The sequence below is a fragment of the Microtus oregoni genome, unplaced genomic scaffold (assembly GCF_018167655.1).
Source record: "Microtus oregoni isolate MIOR12 unplaced genomic scaffold, Mior012 000009F_ref0000495, whole genome shotgun sequence".
NCBI classification, from domain to species: Eukaryota; Metazoa; Chordata; class Mammalia; order Rodentia; family Cricetidae; genus Microtus; species Microtus oregoni.
This window is the reverse complement of record NW_024543068.1, coordinates 10,827,275-10,848,113: the sequence shown is the minus strand read 5'-3', so window position 1 is coordinate 10,848,113 and position 20,839 is coordinate 10,827,275. Positions and strand designations below refer to the sequence as shown.

The following is a 20,839-nucleotide window of genomic DNA, read 5'->3' as shown; positions in this document are numbered from 1 at the left end:
TAGCTCTGAGCCGGATGCGGTTACTAAGTGCGTGCAATGCGTCCAGTGTAACCGGGGCTCTAGCTTTTCGAGTTTACTTAGGGTTAAGTTTAAAGCACACATGTGATTTGTAGTATCCATGCCATGGATAGAGAAGATATTGAGGGTCAGTCAGTTATAAACGCTATCTATGCCTGCGGACTTCTATGCCTCTCTTTTACTAGCAGCACCCCATTGCTTTAAGGGAGGCCTTCTGACCCCACTGTCTACGGCCCTAGCTAGACAACTGCTAGACTGTACTGCTCTCCTTCAGACAGGCGATGGGCCCAAGACCAAGCTAAGGCAGACGTTCCTCTTTGGGACTCTGACTCGAGGTTTAGTGTCAGAAACAGAAAATAAGGGCCAGGATGGTGGTGCATGCCTCTAACCACAGCACCGGGAGGCAGAGGTGGTGATGCACGCCTCTAATCACAGCACCTGGGAGGCAGAGGCAGACAGGTCTCTGAATCGAGGCCAGCCTGGTCTACACATCAAGTTCCAGGCCATCCAGGGCTACATAGTGAGACTGTCTCAAACAAGTAAACAAAAACATTAATCAAAGGAGATTTCTATGAATGCTGATGTCCTAAGACCCTTTGTATTCACCTCTAGAACTATAGTCTAGAATGTGATAGCAACTGTGATGTGTATAATATGAACTTTATCTTCATCATCAAAATCACTGGGATCCAGTAGCTCTGATGTGCCAGCGCCTCTACTAGAGACATAATCCATGCAGCCTTTCTTCATCTGCACCATGGAAATCATGCCCATCCTACCTTCTCCCAGTCCTATTTTGAGACAGAGTCTTATGCAACCCAGACTGACCTTGAGTTCACTATAAATCTGAGGAGAGCCTTGAACTTCAGATCCTCCTGCCTCCACGTCCCAAGAGCTGATATTATATGCGCGCACTACTACAACTGGTTTATGCAGTGCTGGGGATTAAACTCAGAGTCCCAGACATGCTAGACAAGCACTCTTCAAAGAGTGACACCCCCTACCCCTTCTTCTGGAGATTTTGTTTGGATAGCAAAGGAGATTGTGGTCATAAGCACTTTGAACAAAAGTAAGGAGTTGCCTGTGTCTCTTATAGATGTTGTTCTCAGGGCACAAGTCTGGAGGAGTCCTGGGAGGGTTAGACGAGAAGTCAGGATCTGGACCCAATTCACAAGCTGTGTAACAACAGGCAAGACACAGCCCTTTCCAGGTTCTCCATTGCCTGGTATTTTTGTTTCTCCCTTGCTGGATGCATATCTCCTCCTACTTCTACCGGCACAAGCCAGCCAATCCCCAGAGTAGATCCTGCAGGTTTGTAACCCTTTCTTCCTTTCCTGCCTTCCACATTCCTGGGAAGTTACCTAGAATATGCACTCTCACGATTGACTACACTGCTCTCTGGCAGAGGACTTCACGGCAATTGCGTCCAGCCTTCTCCTCAGTTAGCAGACCAGAAGGTCTGTTGGGACAAAGACCACATCACATCGTATTCACATTGTATCCATAGCAACAGCGACCAGTGTAGATGCTCCCTGATCCTTACACCATTTGAAGGTTTCAGTGAGTAACCTACATCTATTTAGTATGTATTATGAAAACCACACATCTATTTTGTTTTAGGAAACCAGCTATGCTAATTATCTGATGCTATGTCACAAATTACAGCTCAAACTTACCTGCTTTAAAAAAAAAAATCACTTGAATTTCTATTTCCGTAGGAGAAAAATTCCGACAGGGTGTGTGCGGTTGGCTTGCCTCTGTTCCATGTCTGAGACCTTGGGTCTAAGACCCAAAGGCCAGGGGCTGATCTTCTGAGGACTCAGTTTACCGCCTGTATTGATTGTCTCCGTTGGCCGCAATCTACTGGGAGCTGTCAGCCAGAAAGCCCTCATTACTTGTGCTTCCTCACAACATGGCAGCTGGTGTCTTCGGAAGATAGCATCTCATTTCTGTGACCCTGCCGTGAAGGGTCTCAATGCATCCACCTCCTCTCATTCTAGTCTTTAGAGTACTGGAGCTTAGCACGTTCAGAGGAAGGGGAATCAGACTCCAACATTCACAAAGAGCAGGCAGAGAACTCGTGAACATCCTGTAAGTTCACCGTGAGCACTGGGTAAACACGAGACAGACATTATTAAGCCGAGAGGCAGTGTCACAAGGAGGCCTTCTGCTCTCAGTCTGGTTCTGCGGCTTGTTCCTGTGTGGGCTTGGAGAACTTGCACTCTAGAGGCAGGCTTCCCCATGTACACAACAAAGAAGGAAGCAGCTGTTGATCTCTGGTGCCATTTGCATGCCGGACGCCCCTTGAGAGCGAGTTTAGGAAGAACCTGGCCTTCTGGAAACATCCCTAGCACTGACCATGCCTGATTCTTGACACTGGAGGTGACAAAAGGTTGTGACTGAAGCTCAGAAAGATCTGACACCAGGAGGAACTTTAAGGACCCCATGGAGAAGCATTAAGGGCCTGGGGAATCTCAGGTCTCTCTACTCTTGACGTGGGTACACGCCTTTAACCCCAGCACTTCAGAGGCAAAGACAGGCAGATCTCTGTGAGTCTGGGGCCAAACCGGTCTGCTTATCAAGTTCCAGATCAGACGGTGCTACATAATGAGATCTCACCTATAAATAAATAAATAGCTTAGCATGATTGACTAAGTAAGCAGCACTCCTCATGATTTTGCCTTGAATTCCATCCCTCAGTGACGGACTGTGACCTGGAAGTATAGATCAAAACAAATCCCTTCTACCCTAAGTTGCTTATCATAGTAACAGCGATGACATTAGGATGGAGAGGATACCTTCAGCCACCTCCACACACACACATACACACAGCCCCACCCCCTACAGGTTCTGCTACCTCCAAATAACACCATCTGGGGACACATTGGTCTCTCGGAGACCTTCAATATCCAAACTATATCTGTGAGGAACATTTCTCCCAGATGACGGCTCTTCATACCAACTACTGGCAGGGGAAAAAAAGTCTTACACTGCTCAGCTGTAGATGTCTGGTAAAATTCTTAGTTTGGGAGTTACACGCAGATCTGTGCTACAGGGAAAGGAGAGGGTGTGTTGGGTCTACAGCATCCACATGCCACACACAACCCACAACCGTGCTTATCTGGGCAGGTCAACTCTCCCCAAACACTGCCTCCCACCCTTGTGTTGCTGTCTTGGTCCCATGATTGGGAAAGCTCTTGTCTCCAGCCAGGTGCCAGGGACTAGGATATCCAAAGCCAGAACTAGGGGCACACTCCCGGGATCCCATGCAAGTAACCAAAATAAGCACAGCAAACTCTCAACCCTTACAAATCCTCCCTTGAGGAGCATTGTCAGAAGAGCAGAGTTCATCCAGCATGACGGATGGGGAAACTGAAGTCTGCAAAGAGAAGAGATTTACAAAACGTCCCAGAGGAAAATGGGCATGAACACCGTCTAGAACTCGCGGTTTCCAGGTCAGCGTTTTTGATTCTATAGATGAGGGCCGCCCCTCCTCGATGTGTCTGTCCTTCAGGAAATTCCCGACCGCCCGCCACAATTCCTTCCGCGCCAGGAATCCCCCAGGAGTTTGCGCTCTATGTGGCGGGGTGTAAACTTCCTCCGCAGCTCTGCACCCACTTCTCAACGCCCTAAGAGAGAGGTGAGAAGGAGGGAACGTTCAGGACAGTCCTGCGATAACTTGTAGCTATGGGGGGTAGTGGGGTGGCGGCAGCAGGAGGAGGACCCGGCGGGAACGCGCTGGCCCTTTAAGGGGGGGACGGGGCGCATGCGCGGCACGGGCCGGAGTCGAGCCTGGTGGGCGGCGGGAGGCGCGGGGGACCCGGCCGGCGGCAGCGGTGGCTTCTGCTTCGCCAAGCCGGGACGCCGCCATCGGCCGGTGGGCTGCACCTTCATAGGCTGCTGCTCCCTGGGGATCGGTGCACCGACATCCTCCAGGGCTTTGTCACTCTCCGCCGCGGGCCGAGCCTACGGACCTGCCCTCTCACCCCGCGCGCCCAGCCCTGCTCAGCCTGGCCGTGGGAACCCCAGTGCAGCATCCTCCGACCGCTCATGCTGCAGCTGGTGGCGAGCGGCGAGTCTGCCGCTCAGCGACCTCAGCCTGGTCCCCCGCGAGTCGCCTGAGCCGCTCCCCACGATGGCTGAGCCTGGGGCCCCGCGTCCCTCTTTGGCTCAGCTGGGACCGAGCCGCGCCAGGTGCCCCCGGTATCCCCGCTGATCCGCTCCAGGCTGGGGATCGCAGGGCCCGAGCTCCCCGAGCCCTCGCCTCCCCGCCGCGCCCTTCCCCTGCGCCCTCTTTACTGCTGTTCCCCGGGGCTAGGGGCTAGGGGATCTAGACAAAGCCCCACTTTGTGCGGGAGGCGGGCGTGGAATGTGTACGGCGGTGCGCGCCCCCTTCCCGCCCTGCCAGCTGCGAGTCTTGGCTCCCGGAAGGGTCGCGACAGAGAAGTCGCCCCCGGCGCCGCGTCCCCCCCTGCATCCCCGATCCCTGGGGTCCAGACTGGGAGCTCACGTGGGCCCCCTCCGCTCGCGCCAGTGTGAGTGTGCAAGGATTCCGTAGAGGAATTTCTTCTCTCCAAAACGGGGAGTGGGCACCGGTGCCTTGGGCCTCCTTTTCAGCATTGCTGCAAGAACTGTCTGGCCTCAGTCTCCCCACCCCCGGAACCCCACTTTTCTCTCAGCCATCCTAGATCGCTGCGGGTCATTGTTCTTGCTGCCAAATTGGGGTGCTTTGTATAGGCTGCCAAGTTGGGGTGTGTTCTCTTCATCCAGTTTTTCAAACAAAACAGGGCTTCTAAGGCGGACCCTAGGCAACCCACCTGGCCATCACTCCAAGCTGATGCTCTGATTCTTTCTTACCAAATAGTATTTTATTGTATAGGAGCCACGCCCTGGTTTCTTAAAGGCGCCCGGCACTGTTTGGCCATGTGTTATCTTTATAGCGGATATGTGGGAAGCCTCCTGTGAGGCACTTAGTTTTCCCGCTTCCTGATATATCCTCCCACCCCCATCGAGGATTTAGGGATGCCAGGGGGAAAGAAGGTGGTCCCAAGTGGCAGCAGCAGTGCCTCCCCGAATGCAGCCGCCGCCAGCGCTGCTGCTGCTGCTGCCGCCGCCTCCCACTCTGGCATTAAACGTTTGGAGACCAGCGAAGGGGCCTCAGCACAGAGAGACGAGGAACCAGAGGAGGAAGGGGAAGAGGACCTACGAGATGGAGGTGTCCCTTTCTTCGTCAACCGAGGTGGACTGCCAGTGGACGAAGCCACCTGGGAAAGGATGTGGAAGCATGTGGCCAAGATCCACCCGGATGGAGAGAAGGTGGCCCTGCGGATCCGTGGGGCCACGGACCTTCCCAAGGTAAGACAGGAAGCGGGCAGGCACAATGAGGATGGGTTATATTGACCTTGAAGCTAAGAAAATAACCCATATCTTGCTTCTGATGGAAACAGTAGGGGATCATTGGTAAGATTTTTTTTTTAATATAGGTAGGTGACACCTGTCCAGAACTTTCTTTCCAGTGCTTTCGGGGTCATTTGATGAGGGAGGCTCAGTGCTCTATCTCCAGGAGGCCCTCTTCCATGGCTTTCTGGGTAGGGCCACAGATGAACTGGGTAACCAATGTGGCTTGGCATCTTTCTGGCTCAGGACATTTGACAAGCCAAAAAACAATGAGACTAATGATGAATGACTTTGTATGATGAGAAAATATTTTCATATAATATCTACTGAATTTGACCAGCAACAGCCCAAAGGAAATAGTTTGGACTCCCTTTTAAGATGAGAAACTCAAAAGGTACGTAGGAAGTGGCAGAGCTGGGATCAGCACCAGGTCTTAGGGCTCCAGATGCTCAGCTCTGTTGGGTACCAGATTCAGGGGCATAGCAGTGACCCTGTGGGAAGAAAGGAGCAAAGTGTTCTGCATTGACTAGAGCTCATCTGCCACAACAGTGCCTCCATGGTGCTGCTCAGGAAGGGGAGGCTCTGTCTCATTCATCTTTGTCTTCTTGAGGTCTCCTGTGTGCCTGGCACAGGGCGGGCGCTTATGTGTGTTTGCTAAATGAAAGGGCATTTGGGTAGTGCTGTGTTGTGCAGTGTGCTATAGTGTGTGTGTGTGTGCGCGCGCGCGTGTGTTAATGTTTATGTTTTGTCTAAGGAAGCACTGTTCCACGTACTGAGACCATTGGTCAGAAATCAGACCTATAGCTTAGTCCTGAAGGAAGAGAGGGGAGAATGGAGTTCCTGATGCCTGGGGACCAGGCCTGTGTTGCTTTCGCTGGGTTATTGGCATAGCCATCAGAAAACTGTTTGGGGGAAAGATAATCTGAGGTTGAAGGTTGAGCTCCTAGTGCCTAATGCTTCCCAGGGGAATAAGCTAGACTGATTGAATAGTTACATCATCGTCGTCTCATTTATTCAGCTAGTCTGAACTGGACATTGTTTCCACTGTCTTATCCTTAAAACGAACACTGTGTCGAACATTCTAAAACACAAATTTTGGGATCCTGCTTTGAGTTTTTGACCTTGGGACAAATTCCCAAACAAGAAAGTATGACATCGCGGGATTTAGGTATTGTTTCGGATCTCCTGCCTGCCCATGTGAGCTCAAGGCAATCCCCTCCAGCCTGCTTGAGCCACAGTTTTCTTATCTGAAAAATGGGCTGGTGGTGGAGAGGGTGAAATGAGAAACCGGGACTATTGTGAGGAGGGAGATGAGAGGCCACCCAAAGTATCTGGCTGATGAGACCAGAGCTACACACATCCCCCACAGCATCCAGCCCTCCTGGTTCTGTCTGGATTGGACCATAGGACAGTGGCAGAACGGTCACTGCTTTGGAGGACTCAATCCATTAGTGTCTTCAACAGTGATTGGTCAGTAATGTGGTCTTCAGGCCTCATGCTCGGGGAAAAAAGGACAGGTTCGAAGGGATCAGCTGTTTGTTAGAGATGAAAGTGTGGAGTCAGGTGAGAAAGTCAGAGAGAATTCTGAAACTTTAAGCTTTTTGGGAAAGCGTCTCAGATGGAGGAAGTGAGGAACCATGAAGCTCAACTGGAAACTTGGTCCAGGGGATGTGGAGGAGCCCTAGAGGCTGTGGAGAAGAGCAGCAAATATTGGGTGTCATACTGTGAACCACAGAAAGGCCTGAGCCTGGCCTGTCCCCTCCCTGATGGCCTGCTGCAGAGGTCACAGTGTTCTTGATGGGCCCGGGAACGGTTTCTTAAGATACACATTATCTTAACAGACCGTCGCTTGAGCCAAACAATAACATTGGGTGATTTCTCTCATAATGATCCATACTTTTTGGCATCTTTACAGGAAAGTAAGAGATACGGGAACAGCAAGACTGTGGCAGCTGGCAGGAGGGGCTGGGCTCTGTTTTCCCCTCCCTCATTTTGCTACAGCTTCCCATGCCCCCACCTGCTTTCCCCGAGTTTTACAGGCTAAGCCTCTGCAGGAAGCTGGATGCACAGCAGCAGGGCAGTGCAGTGAAAGGCAGTTCTCTGAGGGGAAGCCACCATGCCTTCTCACCCTTGCTATCTCATAACTACTTACAAGAGGAAGGTGTGCAGCATCCTTGCCCCTTCTGCATCCCCTAGTGCACTGATCAACGGCAGTGCCCACTTCGTGGGGATGTTGAGATGAACTGGTCATGGAAAGCATGTAACAAACACCTCATTAGGTGAGCGTCTAATAGGGTCCCCTCCACAGCAAGGGCATGCAGCAAGCCATAAGCACTTGCAGTATCTGCGAGAGTGAGCCCAAACATAACAGTTTCTGGAAGTATCCAGAAGCCAGCAGCAGGCTATGCTCCTTCCTGAGAATCTCTCTAGCTGTTTCCAGCTGTCATCCCTTTGAAAGTCCAGCGACCACTGACCCAACCCTAATGCTGAAGATCTAGCTGCAGCTTTGACCACTGAGCATCTGCAGACGGGCATCCAGGCGTCTCTAGAGGGCCAGATAGCCCAGGGCAGCGTGTGCTGGACAGTCCTTGGCATACATCTGTAGCCAGGTGTTGGGCAGTGTCCTGAGGTGTCTGCTTGCAGTAGCCCGGTGATACCCCAGGCGGGTTCCGTGGCTGCACTTTCACAAGTGAGGAACATTCACCAATGAGCCCTCTGAGGCACTGCTGTTCAGGACATCGCTGAAATCACAGAGCTAGATTCCATAGCAGAGCCAGTTCTGCTCTGGTCATCACTAAGTCTTCCTGACTTGCCCCCAAGTCCAGCCACAGGCTCTCCCACCTCCCCTAAGCCTCCTCATTGTGTTGGCCTGAGGGACTCTTTCAGTAGGATTGTCCTACAACCCTGGACTGTCTGGTTCTGGGATCAAGCTTTGCCCTTGGGATAGTGGTCTCTAAGACATGCTTAGGATCCTAGGTCATGTCTGATTCTTCTTGCACAGCAACCTTCTTGACGGGTCCTTGATGGAGGCAGGTGTCCATGATGCTTTTGTGGGTACCATCTGGTCCTGGCTTGAGCCTGTTCCTAAATCTCTCTCCCTGAGCTCTGGCAAGTTGTTCTTCCATGGCTTCCTCCCTGTTCAGAGTGGTTGATGAGCATCTGGGTACAGTTATACGGCTACAACTCCAGTTCTTGGAACCTACTCCCCAAGGAGGGGTGATTTTGCTACACTGAGTAAAAGGGAAAAGGTCAGCTTACGTGGGTGGAGATGCAGTACTACTTACAGAGGTTTGCTAAGCTATTTCTGGCCTACCTCCCTACCCCCATACCCTTGACCAGGATGGCCAACCAGCCCCTCGGATAGTTCAAGTGCACATTTGGTGCAGAGTGATCCAGACAGGTGAAGGCAGGGCCCACCCTGAGCTTGTCTCCCGCAGGTGGCTATAAGTGACGGTGCCAGTTTGAAGATGGTACCGATGTGGAAGGGGAAGTAACCTCCCCAGGCTGTGGTATCTGCTGCTGGAGACTGCCCAGACAGGAAGCAAAGGACCCTGGGGAGGGAAGAGGGAAGAAAGACATGCTAGACTGTCTCCGAGCCAGGGCCCTTCCTTCCTGCATCTGCACCCTATGGAATGGAACAGTATCTGCCAGAGACACGGTCCTGGTCTCCCACCACAAGAAGCACCCCAGAGACAAGTGTCTGGCGATAACCAGTGTGTCACTTCCCTTCCTGACAGAGCCCAGCCACAGCGACTAGAATATTGTAAAATCCTCCTTGGGCCCAGCCTCTCATACCAACAATGAGTCCTTCCTCGCCCTATAGCCCCACCCTGAGTGTACTTACTTGGGACTCCTGGTACATTTGCAACTAGGTGGTCACGGGCAAACTCTGTGTGGTCCAATGGCAGCCTGCTGGGAAATGATGGGAACTTACTAGTTAGATGTGGAGTGGGTGGGGAAAGGGTGTTTTGAAGCAAGACCCCCCACTGCCCCCCCCACTGCCATACTCCTTGACAGTTCAGGTTGGCGCTTTGGAAGTCCTGGCACACCTGTCCTGCCACGGACATCCCTGGCTGATGTCATATCCACCGGTCTAGGATAGATCCCCTAGCTTATGGTACCACGCGGTAGAATGGAACACTGTGGAAACCAGTTTTGATCTAGTGCTCGAGCCAGTGTATTAAACTGTTTTCTCGTTGCGAAAATGAAATGCCTGAGGCAGGACACTTAGGAAGAAATGAGGTTTATTTAGCTTTTAGCTTTGGGGCTGGAGGGGCCTGTGTTGGTTGAGACTGTGGAAGGTCTGATGGCAGTGGATGACATCATGACAGGAGCATGGGGAGGCAGATCACACTGGATGATCACAGAGGCCATAGGAAGGAGGAGCTGGTTCTGCCCCTTTGATGACAATCCTGAGAACTGCCTTTCCCAGGGGGTGCCTGCAGTACCCCAATACTTTTATCTAGAACCTACCCAGGGACAAAGTGCCTAACACCTTTGCCACATCCAAGCCATAGACCAGAGTGAACCCCTAAACCCAAACAAATTAACCCCAATACGGACATTCTTGTTAAGCATCAATTAATGCATATTTTAAATTTAATATAGGTAGTCAGTGGATCCTGCTGGTTTTTTCTAAAATTATTTAACAGCGTAAAATTGCAAGGTCAACCTAAGTTCCACATAGAAGTACAGTCAGGTATCAGGGATGGCTAAGCTGGAGGCCTGGGAGGAGCCTTGGGAAAGAAGGGCTCCCAGGGAAAGTGGCTCAGAGTAGGAGCCTCCCCTGGCTGTTGCTCTGGGGGCGCTGGAAGCTCCAGGGTGTGCCTATCCATGTGACAGAGCTTCTTTCCTCCATCTGTCCCTAGATTCCCATACCAAGTGTGCCTACTTTCCAGCCGACGACGCCCATCCCCGAGCGCCTGGAAGCCGTGCAGCGCTACATCAGGGAGCTGCAGTATCCTCTTGGGTCCGGAGTAGTGGCCACCACTTAGTGACAGCCCCGAAGACCAAGTGGGGCCTGGATAGGGATCCTCAGGGCCATTTCTGTTCCCTAGAGCTGCCAAGGCTGTCTGAGTGCTGGACACGCTCCAGCTTCTCCAGCACCTGTTTCCCCATGCTCTGTGTGTATGTGTGTGTGTGTGTGTGTGTGTGTGCGTGTGTGTGTGTGCGTGTGTGTGCATGCGTATGTGCGTGCGTGTGTTATTGTGTGTGTGTGCGCGTGTGCGTGCGTGCGTGTGTGTGTGCGTGTGTGTGCGTGCGTGTGTGCGTGTGTGTGTGCGTGTGTGTGCATGCGTATGTGCGTGCGTGTGTGCGTGTGTGTGCGTGCGTGTGTGCGCGTGTGTGTGCGCGTGTGTGTTTATGTGTGCGTGTGTGTGCGTGTGCGTGCGCCTGTAGGGAGAGAAGGGGCCTCCTAAGTACCTTGATGAGAAAAGGGGGTGTCAGCTGTCATTCATCCTGCCCCAGCAAAGGGACGGAAGAAGCTCTTTGGGGCTATTGCAGTGCTGGGTTTGGGAGGATGGGGGAGGGAAAAGGACCTTTTGCTCCAAGATATATTATCCATAGCTTGAAGTTTTCCCCCAATTCTTGGCGCTTTTTTTCCCTGGCAGCAGGCCAGTTCCGTTATGTCTTTGCTCTGGGCCCCTGGAGCTTCTGCCTGAGAGCCATGCGTCCTGGGTTCTGTGTTCCTTACTTGCTTGCTCCTTGTGGCTCATACATCCTGCTTTCTTAGAGCATCCGGGACCACCAGCCCAGGAGTTGCACCACACACAATGAGCTGGGCCCCCTCCCCACATCAATCACTAACTAAGAGAACTCATCACAGGCCAGTCTAGTAGGGGCGTCTTCTCAATTGACAGTCCCCTTTCCCAAATGACTCTAGCTTGTGCTGAGCTGACACAAAACTAGCTGGCATAGGGGAGGTGGTGGCCTTCCGCCTTCTTAGCTGTTTGGAAAACCCAGCACTCCAAGGAGCTGCCCCCAGCTAAGGCTACTTTCTCAGCCGGCTGGGCTGGCTGCCCACTCAGCGTCCTGTGCTGGGACAAGAGGGCAGGAGAGGACGAGGGAGATAAGCACCGTGAGAGCAAGGAGAACCCCCATGCTGCACCCTAGGCCCTCTTCCCAGAGAACAAGTCCTAAGCGGCCCGTATGGTGCTCTGTGGCAGATGTTGCAAAGGGGTCCTTCTATAGCCATCCAGCCTCTGGGGCGGCAGCCAAGGGAAAGACACAGCCTTCCCAACCAAGCCAGGACGCCCTTAACCACTGTCCCCAGGTACAATCACACGGGGACACAGTTCTTTGAAATTAAGAAGAGCAGACCTCTGACAGGGTAAGTACCAGGCCTCTGGCCGGGCTCTCAGGGTTTCCCCACCCTTTCCTTGGGTTTGATCCCACTAGGGAACCTCGGTGGTTTGCTTTGAGTGACTGCTTAAGAAGGAAGGCAGGGACTTCCCTGAAAAGCCAGCCATAGTATGGGGGAAGGGCGCTACCCTGGGAAGGGAAATCCCAATGAGATAGCCACCTAAGGCTTAGGAAAGCAAAGCTCAGCTAGTAACTAGTAAGTAGGGTAACCCCCCTCCCCAGGTTGTCTGGTAGGTGCTGTGGGCAGGGCAGGGGTGGGATGGGAACAGGGAAGAACCTCTCCCTCTTCTTTCCTTGAAGCCTCCCATGCACCCTGCATCACATGGTACCTATATACTTACCCAGTTTGTCCTGGATTCTCCTGGTCTTGAAGTAGAAAGTCCAGTGTCTAAGCATCAGATCCCACAGGAAAGAGACTGCATGTCTCACTTCCTAGCCTGTCGTGACTCAGCATGCAGACTCAGCATGTAGACCGAATCTCTTATTCTAGATAGTCTGTTTTAAGGTGCTTAGTTGTGGCAGGGGGTGGGGGATGCCCTGAATTGCTTATTTAATTAATTGCCCGGTCTAGAAATTCTTGGGTCGAACCCACCTTCTCTGATCCTGGGCTTTCCTCTTGTCCGTCAGTTGCTGCTGTGTGCTGGTGTCCCATCCCATCTTCCCATTGGTTACAGGAGTCCCAGGCAACGCCAGTGGCCAAGCTGAGGCCCCAGACCTGGAGGATAGGCTGTTTTGAAATGGCCTAATTTTTGCCAGGTGGTGATGGCCCACACCTTTAGTCCCAGCACTTGGGAGGCAGAGGCAGGCGGATCTCTAAATTCGAGACCAGCCTGGTCAACAGAGTGAACTCCAGGATAGGGCAGCCGGGGTTACACAGACAAACCCTGTCTAGAAAAACAAAAGCGGGCGAGGGCTAAATTCCAAGCTCAGGGGCAGGCAGGGACAGCTGTCTTCCCGAGATCCTACATCCAGGCTGCAGAGAGTACTTTCCATCAGTTAGGGAGTTCGGCCGCTGGGGTTGGATGAGGCATGTTTGCTGGCTGTGCTCAGGAAGGGAAACCATCAATGCTAAGCTTCTCACCTCCCCTCAGCCCTATTGCACTGCGTGGGGCCCACCATTCATGCTTCCCTCTCCCCTCTCTAAGTCTAAGCAGGAGCCCGGCAAGAGAGGAAGAAGCGAAAGGAGGGAAGTGCAGAGAGAATAGGCCTACTTCCTGAGCTCCAGGGCCTGCCCCCGAGTCACCCCCTGAGACTCTTGACTTGGGAGGGGGAAGGAAACACCAGGCCCGGGAGGATAACACCAAGCTTAGAGAGCAGTCTCAGCCGAGTCTTTCTGGCTCCTCACCAAATAGAGCCTGAGGGTGCTGAAGACGCTCACCACACGGCTCCGCCTCCCTTTCTCATAGGCTGATGGACCTGGCCAAGGAAATGACCAAAGAGGCTCTGCCAATCAAATGCCTGGAAGCTGTGATCCTGGGAATGTATCCTTCCTGGGGTCTGGGAGAGTGGTTCAGAGTGCCTTGGCTGCCTGCTGTAGTAGGGGAGGGTCTTCAGGGCTCGGGGCTCCCACCATTCCTAGCCTCTCTTGGCCCGCAGCAGGGAGCGGCCTCCAGGAGTGGAGGAATCCCTGCGAGAGAGAGGATCCTTGGGGAGGTTGTTGTCTCTTGCTACCACGTCAGGCCTGCTGGATAGCAACATAGACAAGGTGACCCTGGTTTTGGCACTCCACATATGGGTACAGTGTTGCACCCTGGCTCTGGTGCCATTTCTAAGTCCAGGAGCAGCAGCGGGGAGGCCCGCTGTTGGCGCGTCCAGATAGTGCTGATCTGTAGAGAAGGCAGATGGCGTCTTGGAAATAGAACTGCCTGCAAAGATGCACAGGGTTTCTCGCCCAAACCCCTCCCAGGGCAGGGGAGCACCTGGGAAGGCTGGCAAGTCTCCCCGGAGAAGCAGCCCTCTGTGGGGACCCCAGTCAGGGCTGGGGAGGGAGACAGGTCCCGTTTAGGCACTCTTTGGCACTCGTATGCCATTTTGCCCTGGCGCTTTCCATAACTCACCGCTTCACCAGTTACCTCACCAACAGCATGCCCACCCTGGAACGTTTCCCCATCAGCTTCAAAACCTATTTCTCAGGGAACTACTTCCGCCACATTGTGCTGGGGGTGAACTTTGGGGGCCGCTATGGAGCCCTGGGCATGAGCCGAAGGGAGGACCTGATGTATAAACCTCCAGCCTTCCGCACACTCAGTGAGCTCGTGCTGGACTATGAGGCGGCCTATGGCCGCTGCTGGCATGTGCTGAAGAAGGTAAAGCTGGGCCAGTGCGTATCCCACGACCCCCACAGCGTGGAACAGATTGAATGGAAACACTCAGTGCTGGACGTGGAGCGGCTGGGTCGGGAAGACTTCCGCAAGGAGCTTGAGCGGCACGCCCGAGACATGCGTCTCAAGGTTAGGATCAGCAGTGGTCCCCGGGGCCACTGTCAACCCTGCATCCTTATAGGATCGCCATGCTTTCGCTGGCTTGCCCCGACCAGTAGGGGCTCCTGAGAACAAAGTATCTATTTGGACTCGGGATCAGGCATTACTCAAGAAAGTCCTGCTGTTGAAGTTGAACCTTGGGTGGGCAGACCAAGAACCCTACTCTAGGAGGGGGAAGGGAGTGAGCGGGTTTTGCACAGGCTAAGGCTTGGACATGTGAAGATCAGGGATATGGTACATCGGGCCAGGGTGCGTTGAATGGAAGAAACAGTGCCAGGCCTATCTGAGTGGGTGGCGGAGTAGGGTAGTGAGCCTCCACAGCCCGACTGCACTCTGACCTGCTCCTTCAAACCCCTGTGGTTAACATTGTCTTCCCCCAAGGTAGATGCTGCCCTAGGCCTACATTACAGAGAAGTTCTCCATGCTGAAGCCACTCCCTTCTCCCTGGCCCTGCACCCCCCGGGGTTCAGTGTTTTCCAGGCATCCTAAAGATTCCTTCTTCAGTGCTTTTGACCCAGCCTGCTCAGCGCTAGACTCCCCATGTTGCTTCTTTTGCAGCTCCCCATTTGTCTGGGAGAGAAGAAAACTCAAAACAGGCTGACCATACTACATAAAGGATGACTTGTTTTTTTTGTTTGTTTGTTTGTTTTTTCATTTTGTTTTTCTGAATCAGAGTTACAATTACCAGTCTGGCATCTGATTGACCTAAGATAGTCAGGGTCACCGTCGGGCTGGTAGGACTTGTCCCAGAGCATTTCCCATAGCCCCATCTGGCAGGCACAACTACCTTTAAAGATGTCTTCCAGTCCTGTGGGAGCCCAGCGACAGCTCCCACACTGTGTTCAGAACCCTCACAGTAGACAGCCCTACCAAGAATCTACTGCCCAAGTGCCAGGGTGACCCAGAGACAAGGCAAAGGCCACCTAAGGCTTGGAGTGCACAGGGCCCAGGGCAGCTTCCAGGGACACTCCTGACAGAGCAGAGTGGGCCATGGGGCGGCCCAAAACATGCTTTTGTTTCTTCCTCCTCATCCAGATTGGCAAGGGGACAGGCCCTCCCTCTCCCACCAAGGACCGGAAGAAGGATGTTTCTTCCCCGCAGAGAGCCCAGTCCAGCCCACACCGCAGGAACAGCCGCAGTGAGAGACGGTGAGAAAGGGGGCTTCTCTCCTCTTCCTGGCTCCTCCTCACTCCTCTTTTCTTCCCATCCATTTCTCTTTGGGAAGTCACATGGGATGCCGGGTCCAGGCGTTGGTGTGTTGGCATTGCCTCCAGCGGTGTGGTGCCATTTCCCCTAAAGAAAATACCCTCAGTTGTCTGAGGTAGACAGCAGAATGGACTGAAGAGGGAGGATGAATTCTGTGGGGTTCCCACAAGGCCCTGAGCGCTCCTGCAGTTTGCTGGTCTATGACCCAACTGCACAGCCTGGAGAAAAGGCTTCGAACACAACTTTTGCCCTTGTGGTCTGGGTTTTTGTCTGGGCTCAAATGGTAAGACTTGCTATTTAAAGAGCAGGCCTCTCGCTCTGGTGCCCTCTCCCACAAATCATCCTGACTCTTGCTTTAAGTATAACTGTCCCTCTGGAGTCACCTGTCCGCTGCGAAGGGAGGGGTGCTAAGCAGACCTCTGCCGCTAAAACACCATCACCCTGAGCAGAAGGCTGTGTGACAGCTGCAGGGAATTACCTAGGACACCCTAGGCTGGCTGACTATGGCTCCAGAAACAGTCCCTATACCCTCTGCTGCTGCTGTAAAGACCCCTTCGAGGAGGGAAGCCAGCTGGACAGCCCTCCCCCACCTCTCTTCCACCTTCCCTCCCTCTTTTCCATCTCCCTAGGAACCACTCGCTCTTCTTCTGAACCCCCTGTTTCTCTTCTGCAGGCCGTCAGGGGAGAAGAAGCCTGCAGAGCCCAAAGCCATGCCAGACCTCAATGGGTACCAGATCCGGGTGTGAGGCTGCTGCCAGCACCCCCAGGCCTCCTCTGCTTCTGGAGGCCCTGACCTACCTGCAGGAAAGAATCTACTCCCTTCAGGCAGGGGCTGGTGATCCGGTGGGCTAGGGGTGGGAGGCAGGAAGGATGCCTTGCAGATCAGCCCCAGGTGACTTCCCCTCTCACAGAGCCAAGCCCCTAACCTTGGGCCAAGAAGCAGTTAGTATTTCATTTGGAGTTTTAACCCTACAACTGAAGTTTAAGGTATTTGGAGGGAAAGGCACGTGGATATGCTGGTAGCTGGCAAGGCTTGCTCTTTCTGTGCACTCTGTGGCTTGGGGAGGAGGGCTTGCTGGCTCTGTGGTGCTCCAATCAGCAGTGATGAGGTTGGCTAGCCTCACCAGTCTGTGGGGTGAGGGTGGGGTGGGGTCGGGATGGAGAATCATGACCCAGGAAAAGGGAAGCAGGGTAGGGGTTCCCCTGAGAAAGGTCCATGTAGTCCTCAAATCAGGAACGTGGCGGAGGACACATCTGTTTAAGGTGGAAGCCTATGATCCAGGAGAGCCCTCGGGTCAGCATGACTCTTTAGACAGCACTGTGCCCCTCCCAACACATACACAGGCGCGCGCACGCACACATACACACACACACACACACACACACACACACACACACACACACACACTGTCACCATAGCCAGTGTGTGATTAAGCTATAGGCAGACAAGGAGAGGACTGTTCAGGGAAGAGTTCCTGGCCCCCAGCACACTAGACTGGTTCAGTCTAGTCTTGACTCTTACTGCAGCCTGGGGACTCCTTGCAGAAGGGCTGGACTTTGTAAAGCGCCCAGAACTGCACTGAGGATACCATGACCTTGAGAAACTGGCTGGGGCTGGAGTAGGTGAGTGGGGGCCTCTAGTTGTTTGAGTGGGCTCTTTTCTCCCGTTCTAGTCATCTCAGCCCTTGCTGGGGAAACAAGACTAGACCAGGATGCCTATACCCAAGGCCCACCTTCCCTTCCTTAGCTGCCCATTTAGGCTTGGGGTGGCAGCCAACTTGAGCGGATGGATCCGTGGGGCACTGGAAGGGAGGAGGCCAGGCAGGCAGCATCAGGAGTTGTCTCTCTCGCGGCCCTCAGGCAAGAGATCCCGGATAGGAAAGTGAGGGGTGGAGAGGGGCTGTCAGGGCTGGGGGAGGAGAGACAGCCCAGGAGTTGGGAGTGTAAGTGAGACAGTGGGAGGCAGTGCAGGATGGGGCCCTGTGGGGACTGTGGTCCCTGCAGCACAGACAGTACTTGTCAGGTTGCTGGAGGCTTTAAGTGACGGGATAGCAGGATGAGGTGACCGTGAATGTGCTTTCCTGAGAAACAGAGTCAGCCAGAGCAGCTGCCACATGGCTGCAGAGGGTAGAGGGCTTGGTTAAGAGCAACCGAACTCAAATGCCTGCAGGACCAGCAGATGAGGAAGAGTTCTGGGTGGGACTGTGTCCAGGAAAGAGCACACCCTGCTAAAGTGGGCTGCTGTGTTCTGCTGTTCCCACAGGGCAGACCCTATGTGGTAGTTTTTTTTTGGGGGGGGGGAGGGAGTGCTTTGGTTTGTTTGTTTTTTTTTAAGGCCAGGGCTTTGAATTAGAACATGAATGGTAATTTTTAAAAATTAACAATCCGTTCAAGAAATGATCGCTATAGGTGAGAATAACCGGCCTCTCGGGTAGAGAGCTTGGACTGGTTGTGGGGAGACTCCTGGGTGCTGTGCGTGGAAAAGTGGCAGTTTTAAGTTTCCCAGAGGCAGAAAGGGCCTGCTTCCTATGTCATCCCCCTCACCCCACCCTACAGAGACCATGCGTGTGGTTGCTGGCTCACAGAGGGGGTACAATGGGATAGAACGGTGAAGCTTGTGCCTGCCAGGAAATGGAAGGTGGCTGGAAGTAGAGAGGAGGGAGAGGGAGGAGAGGAGGAAGAAGGAGAGAGGGAAGAGGAGGAGGGATGCCTTTGCTGCTGACCGGTATCACACAGAGGCTGGCTGCCCATCACACCAACAGCTCCTAGACCCAGAGACAAGCCCGTGGAACCCAGCACAAGGAGCCATGGGGGGGGGGGGGTGCTGGCTGCTTTGTCCCTTGCCTCACCTGGTTCCTCCTGGGGTCAGAGGGTCCCTGGGAAGTGCATAGCCTTCCCCTAGGCTATACCCCTGGCCAGGCCCATGGCTGGAGCCCCAAAGGGGCATAAGACTATTGGATCTGCTTCAGAGTTCAGGAATAGGGCAGTGGTCCCCATGTTCCCATGCCCACTTTAAGCGGTACAAGGCTGGACAAGATCTTTTTTGGATCTGAACATGGCTGCTTATCCGTAGCCCTGTATGTCTCTGGGAACGTCAAGATGTGACAGAATATGGGAGAAAGAGCTGTAAGGGGATCTGAAGTCAGGTATGTGGCCCGGGAAAGAAGGGAGCAGGTGGGTGGGGCACTGACTTGTTCCGGGTGTGGGGGAACAGCTGAAGGCCAGTGTGACCCCCCCATGCTGTTCCCCTCTCCTGAGCTAAGGACCTCCGGCCTGTGGAGACTGTCATGGGCCACCATGGTGCTTTTTATTTTTTACTCTTTAGTCGTATGTAGCAAGTCATCCTCCCCTCAGGGGCCGTTTACACAGGCTGTGCTTTCTGGGAGCTGGCCTGGCTGGATGGCTTCTGGCAGAGGCAGGGGCAGGGACTTTGGGGCCTTAGTCACCACCCATGGCATCACTTCATCTCACTTCCTGTGAGGGACAGGGATCTGGCAGGTGTGACCCCAGGCTCCTGGCTCACACCTGCCTTAGCTTCTCGGACCCGCCCTTGGGGACTGCTGGCTGAGGAGGGTCAAGGTGAGGGCAGAGGTGTTGGTCAGAACCCTGGGAAGCCGTCTTCAGAGAACCTTCCTCTCTACCCAGCTACCTGCCAGTCCTTTCCCTCCAAAACCTCACATTCCCATGCTCCCCTGTTCCCTCATGCCAGCCACCCATCCTTAGTGGGCATGGCCAAATGGGCAGAGCGGCAGCCCCCTGGCCCCAGACTCGATGATGAAGCCTAGAGACCGGGTACTGAGGAGCAGACTCAGAAAACAACCATGGCTGATGTCTAGTCCTTTCTGTTGTATCATGCCCCATCCCCTTCCAGCTGGGATGACTTCCGGCTCAAGGGAATAGGTCTGATGATAGCTGTGCAGTGAGTGCCCTGAGGACTGTGTGCATGTACACCTGGCTGTCCTGCCTGGAATGAATTCTGGCTTACCGCATGCCTGCCCCACCCTGACATGCTGCCAGTGGTGTTAAGAGTGCAAGGATGTGCAGGTGAGAACCAAGAAGCCAGAAGTGTAAAAGGCCAGGCTATTCTAGGAGGAGTAGGTGGGAGCTAAGGGTTAACCCTGCCAGGTACCACAGCTTCCCCCCAGCATCTCGGGGCAGGTGGGGCTGCACAGGGTTAGCTGCAAGTCCCCTGCTAGGACCCTCTCACTCCGTCCAGCTCAGTGCTTTGGGATCCCAAGCCTCCTTGTTAAGTCTAAAGAGAAGTCTGGATATAGTCGAGCCCTGGGCCCATGATGATGGACATCCACCCCGGGTGCTTTGTCCGAATGCTGTGTTGTCCTCGATGTCTTTATCCGTCTTTGTATCAGTATTATCCCTGCCTTTCACCGCACACTCTGTCTCATTCCTTTCTCACTTTCTTCCCCGAAATGAATAAAGTCTCCCCAGCTCCTCTTGTATGGGCTGGCAGAAATCACATGAAACCTTGTCTGCTTCACTTTGGGAGCTGGAGCCCAAACCCATTCCCACACTCATCAGCCTCACTGACTGCAGGAAGAAGCCAAGATCCTAAGCAGATGGGAGGAGAACCAAAGAGTGGGGAACAGGAAGCCTCTTAGCCCTGGCAAGCTGTGATGGGATTTCTGGATTCTCTCAGTCTGTCAGAGCTATTCAGCTCTTGCTAGCCCTAGTCTGGGATCATGTTTCCCATCCTGCTGGCAGGTGCCTCTTCCCTAGCCCTCCACAGTCAGTCAGGGGAAAGAAGAAAGACGGTTCCTTTTAGGAAGCCACCGCAGAAATCCGAAGTTCCTTCTCGACAGTTGCCCATCTATAGCTTTGGGGAAACCTCTGGACCCACCACTGTCCTCTCCATTGTCCTCTGGCTCCGAGCCTCTTGCCCACTCACACTAAGCGCAAACACCGGAAACCAAGCCAAGGCGCACAAGAATGCAGCGTTTGTCAGCTAGACTCACTCCCCATGCCTCACAAGGGTAAAAGGCAGACTGTAGAGAAGAGGCCGTGTTACGGGACAGCAAACCCCACCTTGTCCTGGCGAGGACGGTTTTAACCCAGCAAGCCTCTGTCCTTTGCAGGGCTGTGCTGACCAGATCACAGTGCCTGGGGTCAGCACTGCACTGGGGAGGAGAGGCCATCTGCTAATATCTAGGGGTAGATTGACCCCTTTTACCCTTGTGAGGCATGGGGAGTGAGTCTAGCTGACAAACGCTGCATTCTTGTGCGCCTTGGCTTGGTTTCCGGTGTTTGCGCTTAGTGTGAGTGGGCAAGAGGCTCGGAGCCAGAGGACAATGGAGAGGACAGTGGTGGGTCCAGAGGTTTCCCCAAAGCTATAGATGGGCAACTGTCGAGAAGGAACTTCGGAT

The 20,839-nt window shown here is 53.7% G+C and overlaps 1 protein-coding gene across 2 annotated transcripts; it reads left to right on the top strand.

The window, feature by feature from the left end:
- The first annotated feature begins 5,040 nt into the window (after window positions 1-5,040).
- Window positions 5,041-19,931, top strand: Vash1 (vasohibin 1). 2 transcript variants are annotated; one of them, XM_041658378.1, is made up of 7 exons: window positions 5,041-5,373; window positions 10,284-10,372; window positions 11,687-11,743; window positions 13,182-13,256; window positions 13,844-14,225; window positions 15,291-15,403; window positions 16,135-19,931. In XM_041658378.1, the coding sequence occupies exons 1-7, from the start codon at window positions 5,041-5,043 to the stop codon at window positions 16,205-16,207; spliced, it is 1,122 nt and encodes a 373-aa protein (XP_041514312.1). In that variant the 3' UTR covers window positions 16,208-19,931. The 2 variants fall into 2 exon arrangements, with proteins under 2 accessions (XP_041514312.1, XP_041514313.1); XM_041658379.1 differs by lacking the exons at window positions 10,284-10,372; window positions 11,687-11,743.
- The last annotated feature ends 908 nt before the right edge of the window (window positions 19,932-20,839 follow it).